This window comes from Juglans microcarpa x Juglans regia, chromosome 4D (assembly GCF_004785595.1).
Source record: "Juglans microcarpa x Juglans regia isolate MS1-56 chromosome 4D, Jm3101_v1.0, whole genome shotgun sequence".
Taxonomy (NCBI): Eukaryota; Viridiplantae; Streptophyta; class Magnoliopsida; order Fagales; family Juglandaceae; genus Juglans; species Juglans microcarpa x Juglans regia.
The window spans coordinates 22037091-22051052 of NC_054600.1; the positions used below are offsets into that span (position 1 = coordinate 22037091).

The 13962-nt window shown below is 39.2% G+C and overlaps 1 protein-coding gene, 2 non-coding genes and 1 pseudogene across 3 annotated transcripts; 1 reads left to right on the forward strand and 3 right to left on the reverse strand.

The window, feature by feature from the left end:
- Nucleotides 1–1186: 1186 nt before the first annotated feature.
- Nucleotides 1187–5187, reverse strand: LOC121259271. The gene is made up of 2 exons (XM_041160799.1): nucleotides 4750–5187; nucleotides 1187–1565 (listed from the first exon to the last, which is right to left on the reverse strand). Exons 1-2 carry the CDS (start codon nucleotides 5023–5025, stop codon nucleotides 1305–1307), a joined length of 537 nt encoding a protein of 178 aa, XP_041016733.1. The 5' UTR covers nucleotides 5026–5187; the 3' UTR covers nucleotides 1187–1304.
- A 192-nt stretch (nucleotides 5188–5379) lies between these two features.
- LOC121261738 lies at nucleotides 5380–5470 on the reverse strand. The gene has a single exon (XR_005939964.1). It is a non-coding gene; the product is annotated as a small nucleolar RNA snoR31 (small nucleolar RNA).
- Nucleotides 5471–5587: 117 nt separating this feature from the next.
- LOC121261755 lies at nucleotides 5588–5684 on the reverse strand. Its single transcript, XR_005939977.1, has one exon. It is a non-coding gene; the product is annotated as a small nucleolar RNA R30/Z108 (small nucleolar RNA).
- Nucleotides 5685–9473: 3789 nt separating this feature from the next.
- On the forward strand, nucleotides 9474–9968 carry LOC121260216 (annotated as a pseudogene).
- The last annotated feature ends 3994 nt before the right edge of the window (nucleotides 9969–13962 follow it).

The window sequence follows — 13962 nt, forward strand, 5'->3', positions numbered from 1 at the left end:
AATCTCATCTCATCTGTAAAAATTATATGTGCACGTAATTGTCATATATACGTACATTGCCAAGAATGTGAAGAAATCTTTGTATTCTAATATTCTATATATGTATGTTAACTTGTATCCAGTATTTAGCGGTGGAACAAGCAATTTTTTTTAAGAGGAACCAACTTTTCAACCGTGTGAAACGTTTATGTAAAATAAAAAGAGATAAATATTAATCTTAATTTTACAAAAAAGCATTAAAATATAACTATATATAAAATTATATTTCAATAATTTGCTACATATATGTAGATCAAATAAAATTTTGAAAACATAATTTAATATCTATTTCAGATTTGATCCAATAACAATGTTTTGTAAAATAATATTTATCCATAATTATTTTTGTAATGAAATATATATATATATATATATATATTTTTTTTTTTAAAAAAATCTTCATAAAAACTATCAACTGATCTCTTTAAGTCATTTTTCATTTTGATATGTAAGATAGTTTATGTAGAATCTAGATATTTTCATGCAACATTAAATTTATACTATATATGCACTAAGTTTGGCAATAAGTACTTCTTAGAACATGGAGTTAGCTTTTATAAAGGAATTATTGCAGATAGTCCCCTTACTATATCAACTGGTTACCTCAACAATTCTATTCAGAAATTTCAGGTTTTTTAACCCCTTTAGGACAACTTGAATCCTTGTGTGTGTCAATGAGATCACTTTAGAGCTCGTTAGATCTCACATCATCTCATCGAATTCCAACTAAAAATCTCGCTACTATTCACAAATCATCTCAATTCATCTCATCTCTTAATCTCAGTACATTCATCTAAATCAGAATCAATCATTTCATGTCTTATAAGAAAAGGAAAGGTTCATCTCCTCCGATCTATATAATCAAATAATTCCTGGTCATGCCTTCACTAACAATTTCTCCATGTTTTAGTGCAAGCAAGCTTTAGCGATGGTATTTTGTTTCTTATTTTGCATTAACTAGATTGTAATAGATCGAAGATGGAATAGTGTGGTTTCATTGGACATAAACAAAATGGAGCAAAAGGAGAAAAGAATTAATTGAAAAGAAAATGAGCAATGGAGAATTGAACCTGTTCCTTTTGCCCTTCCAAAAAGATGCACTCAAAGTAAAGATACGGATCTTCAGTACTCAAAGAGGATCATGCAATTAGTAAACTCTGATTAACATTGATTTGCAGAAAATCAGACTACATAAGCAAGGACAGAAATGTGTTTTATTAGGGAAATAGCAGTTAGTTACTTTGAGACCGCAACCGGTTAAACAACTAAACCTGCTCTATGCGTTGGGCAATTAAGTTTACCGCTGCATTGGCTGAGGAGAACGCCCCATGAAAGCTCTCTTGGTAGGAGATGGATTCCAATTCTCTAGCCATCGTCAACAAGATTTCACCAAGGTCTGTTTGTTTCTCTAGCAAAGATTTGTAGAATGAGTTGGCAGCAACCTTGCTGATTTCCACGTTGGTTTCCTCAGGACAATACTCATCATCCAACCATTTGTGAAGGGTAAACCTGAGCCACTCAGATTCCTGAAAGAGGCTGGATTAAGCGTCAGTCACGCCATCTACAACCTGAGTTATACAAGCATGCACATTGAAATTGCTAGCAATCATCCCAAAGAAAATCACAGAGAACTCCCTTTTTCAATTAAACTATCGTTTCCTCACCTGTGAACAATTAAAATATGATTTTGGCTCTTGAAATCATGTCAAAGATATTTTCTTTTCTTTTCTTTTCTTGGCATCATTAAAAAACGCTAGAAGGTGCAGTACATGTACATCATGATGCATACAAGACAGTCATCTGATTGGAAATAAAAAGAGACATAAGATAATCATGGAGAATAAGACCTTGTTTGGGTAACAAGGTATTCTCATATATTCTCAAAACTTCTCATAATTTCCTTCTCAAACACAAAATCTAATCATTATCCAAACACAAAACCCAATACAGCTTTTCCAAACTTCCAAACAAAATACAAAAAATAATAAAACTTTTTCAAATTTTAAAACAAAAAATTATATTCAAACAATTTTTTAATTTTTATAATATTTTTATTGAACTTTTTCTCTCATTTCCCAAAATCCAATAAAACATCTTAAATCAAACCATTTCACTACTATTTACAAAATTCTGAGATACTCTCCAAATGAGCCCTAAGCCTATGTGTGCTGCTCAGAGAAGGTGAAAAAGAGAGTCTTGAGCTCCTTTATCGTCCATTTCTGATCCTCAAAATTTTCTATCATTCCTTTCCATCTTGATACACCATATGAGACATGTAGGAACCATTTTGCAAACTACCAAGATTTGTGGACAACCGCCTAATCCTCTCCATGAGTTAAAAAGGTCTACTATGCTCTGGGCATAACCCAATCCAAACCAACTTGAATGAAGAAATCATTCCATAGAGCACTAGCCACCTGGAAATGCTGTAAAAGATGGTCCAAGATTCCTCAATCCTTTTGCACACTAATACTCAATCACTCTTTTTCTCAGAATGTCCATGATAAAAATCTTCCCCGAGAGATTTGTCCAAGCAACAAGTGGAGCTCTTGGGTGTGCATTAGTCTTCCATATTCTCTTCCAAGTAAATGGGTTCGTATTAAAAGGATAAGGACATTATAGAAAAACCGGATATTGAATCTTCCTTTCTTGGATGGAGCCCAAAGCAGCTTGTCTTTACCTATTGTTCTGAAAATAACGAGTACAGAAGATTAAAAGGATGCAGTCATGGCCTCAACCTCCCAATCATGAGCCACTCCGCTGAATCTACAATCCACTAACAGATTTCACTATTTGTCTCCAAAAGGTCTGCCACTGAAGCATCCTTCACCCAAGCCACCATGTTCACCTTTGGGCAAGCTTCTTTGAGAGCCCTACTACCACACCACCAATCAAGCCAGAATTTAATCCTAACACCATCTCCTACCTCGAAACTAGTATGCTTAGAAAACTTCCCCCACCCTTTTCTTATGTCATTCCATAATTTCACCTCATATGGTCCTTAGACCTCATTAGAACGTCACCCGCCCTACAAACATCCATACTTAGTGCCTACTCATTCTACACATGGCCTCTCTCTCGTTCAGATAGTGCAAAGCCATTTTTGCTAGAGTGTATGATTATAGAAATCAAGTTTCAAACTCCTAAGCCACCTTTGGAGATTGAAAAAATACTTTGGCCCAACTTACCAGGTGTATGAACTCTTGTCCCAACCCACCCCGGAGGAAGTTTAAAGAAGTCCCTATGCAACTTTTAGGCAGTTAGTTGCATTGGCTGGGAACAGAAATAAAGATATGAAATGCATAGGCAGGCTGGAGAGAGTACTCTTTATCAAAACAATCTTACTACCTTTGGGAAAACATACTCTCTTCCAACTAGCTAGGTTTCGTTCAGTCTTCTCAATAACCACATCCCAAACTATCTTAGCCGTGAAAGTGGCCCCCAAAGGAAGACCCAAATATTTCATAGGTAAGTATGACACATTACACCCCGGAATGCCTGCCAAACTATCCATATTGGTGACTTGATCCACTGCAACCAACTCAAATTTATCCAAGTTAACCTTTAGTCCTAAGACTGCTTCAGAGAATAAGAAAAGAGCATGCACACGATGAAGATGAATTGGATTTTTCCCACAAAAAAATAAAGTATCTTCAACATACAAAAGACGTGATAGCTTTATGTTACCAATATTCCTGGCCGCCACAGGGAAAACCTGAGAGAACCCTCCATCAATCGACACAGATAACATTGTGTGAAAGAATTCCAGAGCAGGGTGGTGGAACACAAGTCTAATTCTTGCATCCCATGCGATGCAAAAAATACCAAAATATTGAAAAACATTTTTACACAAGATACCTAGCAAATCAAGAATTTTGAGGATAAAATTCTAAAATCTGCAAGGTAGAGGACTTCGATAACATTATGAGAGATGCGTACTAAAAAGGGGCAGGGATCTGGCAGTTTCAGTATGATTAAAAAACAAATAAATGAACTGAGCTTTGATACGATACTATACTTTAGCTATTTGGTGGAGAGGTCCAACAAATTAATAATCCTGCACCATCCACATTGCATATTAGACCCTACGTGCATAGATTCAAGAGTTTTAAGAATACAGCTCGATGATCAGTGGTTGCTGATGGCTCTAATAGCTGGGTTGTCTGGCTGGAATGGCACTATAATCAGCTATGACAATAGAAACAGCAACACATAACCGATCCATGCTTCAAAATGTAGAACTGCCTAGCATAGGAGGTCTGATTTCTATCTGGCATGTCACTTCTAAAGGAAGCAAGCGTCATGCGATTAATTGTATATATCTAGAACACTCGGAGAAAAGGAAAAAAAATAGTGTAGCAGCATAAAACACGGAGTCCTTAACCGGTTAATAGCACTAAGTTAAAAAGAAGAAAAAAATATCCTCTCACGAGATTCACTATAAACTAGTCTCAATCAATCTACAAAATATATACTCTTTTTTGGTATCCATCGTTGTAGTACAGCTCATGACATCACAACAATACAAACTTAAAGCTCATGACATTACAACAATACAAACTTAAAGCTCATGACATACAACAATACAAATAAGTTTGATCAACTGGGTAATATCAATGTGAATCTGGCTACTCAAATTAACCGATGGTGCTAATTAAAAATGAATTTAACGACGAAAATGGGGGTATGAAGAAACTGGAGAAGTTATACCTCCAAGGCCTTGGAGGGAATCAACCAATGCTCTGGGACCCTCAAGTCTTGAACTTGAGCCACTTGGGAATCTGGGTCTTCTTCTCCTCCTCCTCCTGCATTAATCTGTGGCTTCGGATAAGACTGGGGTTTTAGAAGAGTGACTGAATGTTTAAGAGGTTGAATTGGCATAAATGAAATTCGGAAATAGAGGTCAGGAGAGCCACTTGCGAGTGATATACGAGGATTAACGTTTGAAATTAGAGTAATTGCTGGTGTAAAATGCAAGGACCTCATAGTTATCGGATTTTCGGTTTCTTGATTTTTCTTTTTGGTTTCTTATTTTCTTATCACTTTCTCCAGAAAAGTTTGGAGAAGGATTATGAACCTGCAAATGAAGTTTTGGATGAAGACGGGAAGGGATAGGCTGAATGGACTGAAATGACGTCGTTTTACGTTCCCTCTTTAACCCTTACTTCCTTAATTAGCACATTTATGTGGAATCTGTAATTTTAAAAAAAATCTTGTTATCAGTTGGTTGTTGGGCGCATACACCCGGGGCCCACGCTCCATGTGGCAGACCGAATTCATTAAAAGTGAATCGATCCTGCATCTATCCCAACCCGTCTAGATTTATGTGCAAAAACATGCGAGGATTCAGAAGCTAATAATTTACAATGACTCGACAATGAATGTCTCAGATCAAGTGTTGGAGTACGTTGTTCTGTTTCATCCCAATCTTGATTTCACACACACAAACACATCTAAATGTCGGAACTCAAAATAAATTCATAGAAAATAATATCCCATAATAGCATAGCATTGAAAACTTCAGGGAGTATATGAAGTGGGAAAAAGATTACTCAGTGGTGGCGATAAAGTCGTAGGTTCGATTCTGCCAACTCTCTCTCTTCAAACTTCAGAAGAGGGAGCTAAGAATCCGTATCGTAACCTTCAAATTCCCCACAATATAAACTTGAAAAAAAAATGCACTCGAGCAATAGTTTGTTTGATTTCCAAGAAAATGATAGAGAATATCAAACCCTAGGAATTGGTCATTTGTAATTAAAAATGCTTTGGAAAACCAAAACAATCAAAAGAAGAGAGAAAGGGAAAGATCGCTTAGTTCAACGGGGTTTTCGACACGCAAATTTCTCCAGAGAGAGAAGCCTGCATTTCAGTCTGTTGATATCATGAACTTGACGACTGGGACTCTAACACAGAGAAGTGGAAGGTGAGGCTTAGAGCTGGGAATCATAACACAGAGAAGTGGAAGATGAGAGTTAGAAGTCGGAGTGTGAAGTGTGTACGAGTGGGTGAAGTGATTAATGCTCGGTTTAGATATACAAAATCAATAAATCTGCTCAAACCTCGAGTCTGCGGATCACACACCACACTCCTCACGTGGTGAATAAGGTTTATCTGGTAAGAACTCATGTGTTATGGCCCATGGCCAAGCCACTAGCCATGCCCATGGCCCATGCCATGGGCTAGCCTAGCCCACCCATGGGCTCATGCATGCCATGGGTCAACTTGGCTCATGTCAACTATGATATTTTTTATTATTTATTTTTATTTAATTATTTATTTTCCAATGGACCTATTGGGGTTTTCCAAGTTGTAATCCTTATAAATAGAACCCTTAGTCTTTGCATTTACATCTTTTGGCAAATTTCCTAGTGGGTAGACTATTTTGTTCTTGAGATCACCATTCGGTGCTAAGGTACTTGGGCTCTTTGGGGTGCAATCCGTGAATCCCTTAAGAGAGAATCACACCTTGCAATTCGTGAATAGATGTGGTTCAATCTATCTTGTTCTTGCAACTTGGTGCAATTCGTGAATCCAAGTTGTTGTTCTCTTTGTTATTTTCAAGTTCATCAATAAAGAGGTTTATTTCATCTATGTGCAATACGTGAATCATAGTTGAATTAGTTATCTTTTGTTCACTTTGTTCTTGATTATTTATCACTTGTTCATCGTGTTTTTCATTTGTTCTTGGTGTTCATCCATTTCATTGCTCATTTGATCCATTCCATACCTTATACTCGACCACATCTTGTTTGTCATCCTTTCTATAAGTTTGTCACTTTCCATAATTGGTTTGCCTCATCAAACTATGCCATAGCCGAAACACATGATCCTTGTTAATTCAAATTCAAACTTCAGCAATCACTTGCCTTATTTGAGTTTGCCTAGCCGCCCATTCCACTTTTCAAATCCATCCACTTACCAAATTTGGCCATCCTTAAATCATCCATCATCCACATAAGCCCTAGCCATCCACCTCAAGATTCCATAAGGAAACTCATTCCTTTTAGGAGTCTTGACTCCCTCCAATTCAAATTCAAATTCAAATCCAAATTCAAATTTAAATCTCAATTCAAATCCCCTAATTTAAGGAATTGCAAATCCTCTTCAATTCCTTAAATCACTCTTCCTACAATCTAGGGGTGGGCAGCGGGGCGCCGCCCCCGCTGCCCCGCCTCCGCATGGGCGGGCGGGCTAACCCGCTCCGCCCATGCGGGGGCGGGGTCCCCCGCCCCGCATAGAGAGGGTATAGCGGGGGCGGGGGGCGGGATGACCCCCCGCCCCGCACCATGCGGGTAGCAGCCCTACTACAATCTCTCTAAGTCAATTATTGACTTGTCATCTTAATTCAAATTCAAATTTCCCTCTTCACTCAAAGATTCCTTCCATCTTACAAACTTCCCATATCCACTCCTAAACCAACCAAATCTAGTCAATCTCAATCCACCCACCTTAGCCTCCAAAACCTAGCCTTACTCTTCCATCTCATTCCCAAACCTTAGCATCATCCTAAACTCCAACCCTAAGCCAACTCTTCCAAATCTCGAAATCCACCCTAGCCACCCCACAAAACCCTAACTATACTTCACTATACCAACCCTAATCTCCATCCAAGTGGCCCAAACATCAAGGGCAACCCCCAAGCCATCCCCATTGCATCAAACAACCATAATCAACTCTTAGAACACTCCCACTCCATCAACTTGGCGCCACTCTCCAAGAACAAACCCTAACCTCATCTCTTCCATTCAACCCTAGCCTCCATCATCTTGGCACCTCACTCAAGAACAAGTTTAGCCACCCACATTGATTTGCCTTAGCCTACCCAAGTGCATCATCTTCATCTTTCCATTACTCAAACACCATTCCTTTGGTGAAAGCCAACTAAGATAGCAAGATCACTCGGTCATCATCTTCACCAAGGCAAGCTCGTGGACCTTAGTGTTAGGGACAAGACCGAGGTCCCTAACATTATCGCCCACGTCACGGTTCTTCTCTGAGCTTCCCTCATACTGACGCCCCTCACCCCAGCCCTCGATTTCCTCTTCTCCCTTGTCGGCCTCACCCCCAGCGTGATCTTCTCCCTCATCGGCCTCACCCCCAACGCTCTTTTCTCCTTCTTCTCCCTCACCCCAGATCCTCAACGAACTCTCAAACTCGAACCCTCTCCCGTCACCTTGACGCCCCTTACCCCAGATCTCAAACCCAGACTCTTCTCCCTCACCCCTTACCCCAGCGCCACAGAGAAACCCAGACGATGCAGAGAACCCAGATTCCCAGATCTGCTGTTCACTTCACGGTAACACTGATTACGTGAGGGTTTTTTTTTTTTTTTTTGGTTGATTTTGAGTCAATTTTTTGTGTAGGAATATCAAGCATTAGAATTTATGGTTCTAAATGATTCTGTTAATATCCCAAACGATGAAAAAATGGAAAGGGTACTACATGTTAATATCTAATGTTAACTTTTGTTAATATCCTGGACGATGAAAAAACGTTTTGATGCGGTTTGGTTCATCATCTGTTAATAACCCAGACGAGCGGTGAGAAGAGGAAATCTTGTCGACGAAGCCTTGCGGAAGTGATTTGTCACATGTGGTGAGAAGAGATCCGGATTTGAGCGGTGAAAAGAGAACGTGGGATGTGCGAGGATTTATGAAGAGAGATGGATTTATGGAAAGGTTTGGCTTGTGCGCCTTACGGAAGGGATTCGAGCTGGGTGGGAGAAAAGCGAACGCTAGGTGAAGGGGGAACGCAAGGAATGGGGGAAATGCAGATTCTTGGTTTTAATTTTCAACCTCTTACTTAAAAATAAATAAATAAAATCCACGTCACCTGGTGTGGGGTGGTTGAGCTACAGTGTGGAAATTGTATAGAATGACTCATACAAAATATCTCATCTCATCTCACTATTATAACTTTTTCAAACTCTCACACAAAATATAATAAACAATTCAAATTTTTCAAATCTTAAAATAAAAAATAATATTAAAAATAATATTTTAAAAATATTTTATTTAACTTCCAGAGTGGTTTGGATTCAGAAATGAGTTGAGATGGTTTGTGAATAATAGAATAAAAGATGAATTATTTATTATATTTTGTGTGGAAATTTGAGAAAGTTGTTTTGAGATTTGAAAAAATGGAATTGTTTATTATATTTTGTGTAGAAATTTGAAAAAGTTGTAATAATAAGATGAGATGAGTTAAGATAAGTTGAGGTGGGTTTTGAATGCAAACGAGGTAAATATCTCATTTTATCTCATCTGAACTGCGTAACCAAACGAGGTGAAGAACTGGAAACGATGGGTTTAATAAATCAATTCTCCTAGGTACAAGCAATCTTGTGTACCGATTGTGCACCTATTGCTAACGTGGCTTATTATATTTAAAAAAATAATATCAGTTCCCCTTCGTCTTCCCCAAAATATGTCCCTATGCGCTTCCCTTTCTTGTTTTCTCAGCCCCCGAAAAGCTCCCCTACCGCATCCGCAGTACCACCTCCTCTCGAAGCTTCTCCTTTGCCACCACTGCCGCATTAGTTGTTGCGTCTGTTGCTGCATCCGTTGCTGCCATAGTTGCGGCATCCAAAGACCCAAAATACCTGTTTCTCCAAAATGCGCTGAATTCCCTCATCTTCTCCATAGTTGTGCCATTCTCGATTATGTCTTTGTGCAAGGGTTTATGCTAATAAAATTGGCCTAAAAGAATCTTTGGGTGAGAAATATGAGAAATTATCCACCTCTGAGTTCAAGGAAAACAAGGAGTTTAATGAAGATCTTATTGATAATGATATAGACATGACAGTTAGATTTCAAATAGTCTATAGCAAATTGAGCATCCGCTCTGTATGTAGTGCTTTTGAACAGTCAATACGAAGCAGACTCCAAAAGTTTGGCGGATCAGATAATAAAGAATTGCTACAAAGGTGAATCATCCTATGACTTAATAGTTTCTTTCCATACCAATGGTGAGTATCTGTTGGATGTTATATTTCAAAGAATGAATGACTGGAAATTGCTAAGAACTTTCATAATCGGAGGCCATTTTATGAAGGGATATCACATCTCTCTCTCATTTTCTACATTTTTCTTTGTCCGTATTGTATTCATAATTGTCGGGTGCTCTAATTTCACCATAGGAAATGTTTTCAAATTTTTCCCAAAAACCAGATCCCCTTCGTCGATCAGTACACGAAATTAGCTGCATTCAAACTTTTCCTTAATAAATGTAATATGCACTGTTTGAGTTTAAAGACTTCAAACGGTGTATTTGGGGTCAGTGGGATTAGTAACCTGTGTTATACGCAGTGTTTGGCTTTCCAAACGTTGCATTTTGATGAGCCTGTGTTGCGTATTGTTGAGTCTGTCATGGTCAGTTTAACTAAAGCTACAGTTAGTTACATGTCAAGAAATGGGAAAATAAAAGAAATCAGAGAGTGAAGTGAGAGGTATCGAAAGGCATATTTTCTGTAGTGAATTTTGGAGGTTAAGGGATTCCCTCGAAGAACCCTCTTGACAATACAATTCTCAGGCTTGAGCTATTTTATCAAACATCTTGTGTGCATCCCCTTGCTTGTCATTTGCAAGAGCATTTCCATCACTCTGGCCAACCTGTTACAATCAGATTACGCAGGTCATTTCACCATTCCATTCCTTAGTCCATTACACAGCACTATTCAAGAAGTAAACACTTAATAGTTGAGCTTGGATTTATTGGAGTCATCACTGTGATCTTTCTCTCTTCCACCCAAAAACATACAGATGGAAGAAATTCATTAAACATCGAAAAGAAAAAAAATGAAGAGAAATATTTATAGAACAGAATGGAAACCCCGAAAGGGAGAGAAGGGTGTTGGTAGCATAATCTCCAAATGGAAAAATCTTGCTGGGTTAGGAGGAAGGTGGTCTTCGTGGGATTGCTTATTTGAAATGAAATGGGGTTGTTTCTCCAAAACGCACATTTCTGTAGAGAGAGAGAAAAAAAAATTCCACATCATGAGTGGGGTGTGCAATAGTGAATAGTTGCTGATTTGTAGAAAAACTCTACCCTAAAATCTTATGTTTTTGGAAAAAAACAAAAAAAACAAGAGTAATAAATAGGTGGTAGGAAGTAGTAAGTCTATCATTATACCATTCAAAAATTCTTGCAGTTGTGACTTTCCACTATACCAAATGTTGTTTTGAAAAAGTGAATGGTTGCTTCTTTTAAGAAATTATAATCTTTTTTTGCCATTTAGGTGTAATGACTTTTTAAATGCCTTTGCCTACTATTAAGTTCGTAACTAATGAACAGGAATGGATATGGGCAAAAACACAAGAAGAATCATCATGTTTTGAAACGAGGTTTTCACTAACATGTTTTCCTAATCTAATATTTAGATGAAAAATGATATTTGCAGTCATATTATTTTAAGTCCCACGCCCATTTTGTTTTAAAAAAAAAAGTAGATAAATTTGAAATTTGCATGAAAGTCATTTTTTTAATGGTGTACCCCACTTTTAAATAGAGAAAGCGGCAACTGTTACCATTGTTGATGCTAATCTCTCATTTTCTTTGATATTTCCAATTCACACTCATGCCATACTCACGAGGTTCCGAAAATATAGTGTTGGACATAAATACACGTTATGGGTTAAGAACAAATAGTTTGCGACCAATGGCACAATCTCACGTGACTGAGGATGATTGAAGGGTAAAACTAATGCATTGTACGAATCTAGGGATAAAGTCCATGAGAGACATCATACACGAGAAAGAATCTCAACCGATCGAATCCACCAAAAATTGGAATTCATGGAGATATATCTGGATGAGATATATGCACTAGAAGGATGCTATCAATAGCATAATCGCATTTCTAAAGGGATCATACCAAACTAATCATCTAGAATTGTGCCCCCGAAGAGGTCATGCCATACAGAACACCCTAATCCTATAAATAGACTACTAGGTATATGTTCTAGTATAGATGATTGATTCGACTTAACCATCATAAGCATGCCCCACTAAGTTTCTCCAGGCTCTTTCTCTCATTGTAGGTTTGCATTGTAAGCATAGTTGGAAATTGTGGCACCCCCAATCCCCCTTATATAAATACACAGGGATTGAGACACCAGGATGGTGACAACACGGTCACATATCCCAACGAAGTGCCAGTGTGTGTACATGCAACAGTGTACAAATAAAATAACGCAGCGGATAGTCAACTAAGTACCAGAATTTATTTACAATCAAACATCAGTAAAGATTTAAATAGCAGTTATACAGTCATCCATAAAATATATTACAATAGTTTCAGATAGACAAACGAGTGATCCCAGATCACTCCTCGGGCGGAGCCGTCTCCTCAGGCTCGCCCTCCTCCTCCTCATCTGCATCAAAATCTGCGTTACCACAAAATGGTATCGCAGGTAAGTATGACCCCAAATAACAACGTAATATAAAATGCATTAAATGCAACTAACATGCATGCACATGATGAAATATGCATTTTTCCACAAGACATCATTTTTTCCGAAAATGATAATTTTCCAACACACGCTAAAATCCTATTTTGGCCCAAAATATCCGTAAAACATTTTCCCAGAAAATGATTTACCCAAAATCCAACTCGCACTATTTTTCCAGAAAATAGTGCATTAATTCCATATGCACCATGGCCTCCCCTATGGACCATCCGCACGTCCTGGCTTCGTAGCGGTGCTCAGTTCCGCGCCCAGCGCGTACATGGCCAAGCACCCACACCACGCAACGAGCGATGCCCAGTTCCGCACCCAGCGCGTACGTGGCTAGACATCCTCTAGTCCCCGCCAGCAGAAGGACCACAAAGTTGGCACGAGACCATCTCGTCGTATCCCATTGTCGCCCGGCGACAATCCAGGGGACGTTACTCAGTATATTCCGCTCCCGAATAACTAGAGGAGCTCCACCGAGTTAATGCCCCATCTCGGCTTGGGGTCGTGATACACACGCACCAAAAATCCATTCTCACATGAAAATCCAGTTTTCTTAAACATATGAACATGAATGCAATACACGAAAACCCAGTTTTCTTTACAAACATGATCATGCATGAAATAATGAAATGCACATGTACCAACACCAATCCAACGTCCATCAATAACCAGTCCCAACAAATCCAATCAAAACAACTCATCAACAACCAAACCAAATAAACCAAACAACTCCAATCACAAATCCATCCGACCCCCGAACTCCTCGGACTCAGTCCGGCATGCCAAAAATACAGTGAAATGGGTTAGTGCAAAAATACATTTAAATTACGAAAGTTCTTTGGAGAAATACTTACAGTGCAATATAACAATTTCTGAAGGATCACGAAGTTGAAAAAGGCTACGTTTGAGCAACACCACAGTGTAAAATACACTGTGGCCGTGGGTCACAAATACCAACTTTCAAACGGAGGCAAACGAAGACCCAAGATTGATAGGGTAGGGCCTAGGGAGGTCGGTGAAGCTAGTGGTGGTGAAGGTTGGCTGTGGGTAGCGGCGCAATGGGCGGTAGAAGACCAAAATACCCAAATCGGAAATGTAGATGGTGGAGCTTCACCGGTGGCGGATCGGAGGTGGGGTTGGGTCCAATGGGTTGCCAAGAGGTCGAGGATGAAGTGGTGTGAAGATGGTGGCCGGAGGTAGCGCGACGGCGGCGCAGTGGTGCATGGAACGCCGTGGCTTCAATGGGTTCGTGGTGGTTAACGGCGGCGATGGAGGAGCTGGAAATGGAGGGGTAGCGTCGCCGGTGGCTGGGAAAGCTAGCGGGCTGGGCGGTGTCGACCACCGCCGACGCATGGCGGCGCTGGGTGGTGAAGAAGGAACGGACGGAAGAGAGAGGGAGAGAGAGAGTGTCGCGCGCGCGGGAAGGAAATCAGGGGAGGAGAAAAAGAAAAGAAAAAAAAGAAAAGAA

Coding starts and splice junctions, on each gene's coding strand:
- LOC121259271 (XM_041160799.1), bottom strand. CDS start 5,025: ATGAGGTCCTTGCATTTTACACCAGCAATTACTCTAATTTCAAACGTT. Junction 1,566..4,749: donor TTCCCTCCAAGGCCTTGGAG/GTATAACTTCTC, acceptor AGCCTCTTTCAG/GAATCTGAGTGGCTCAGGTT.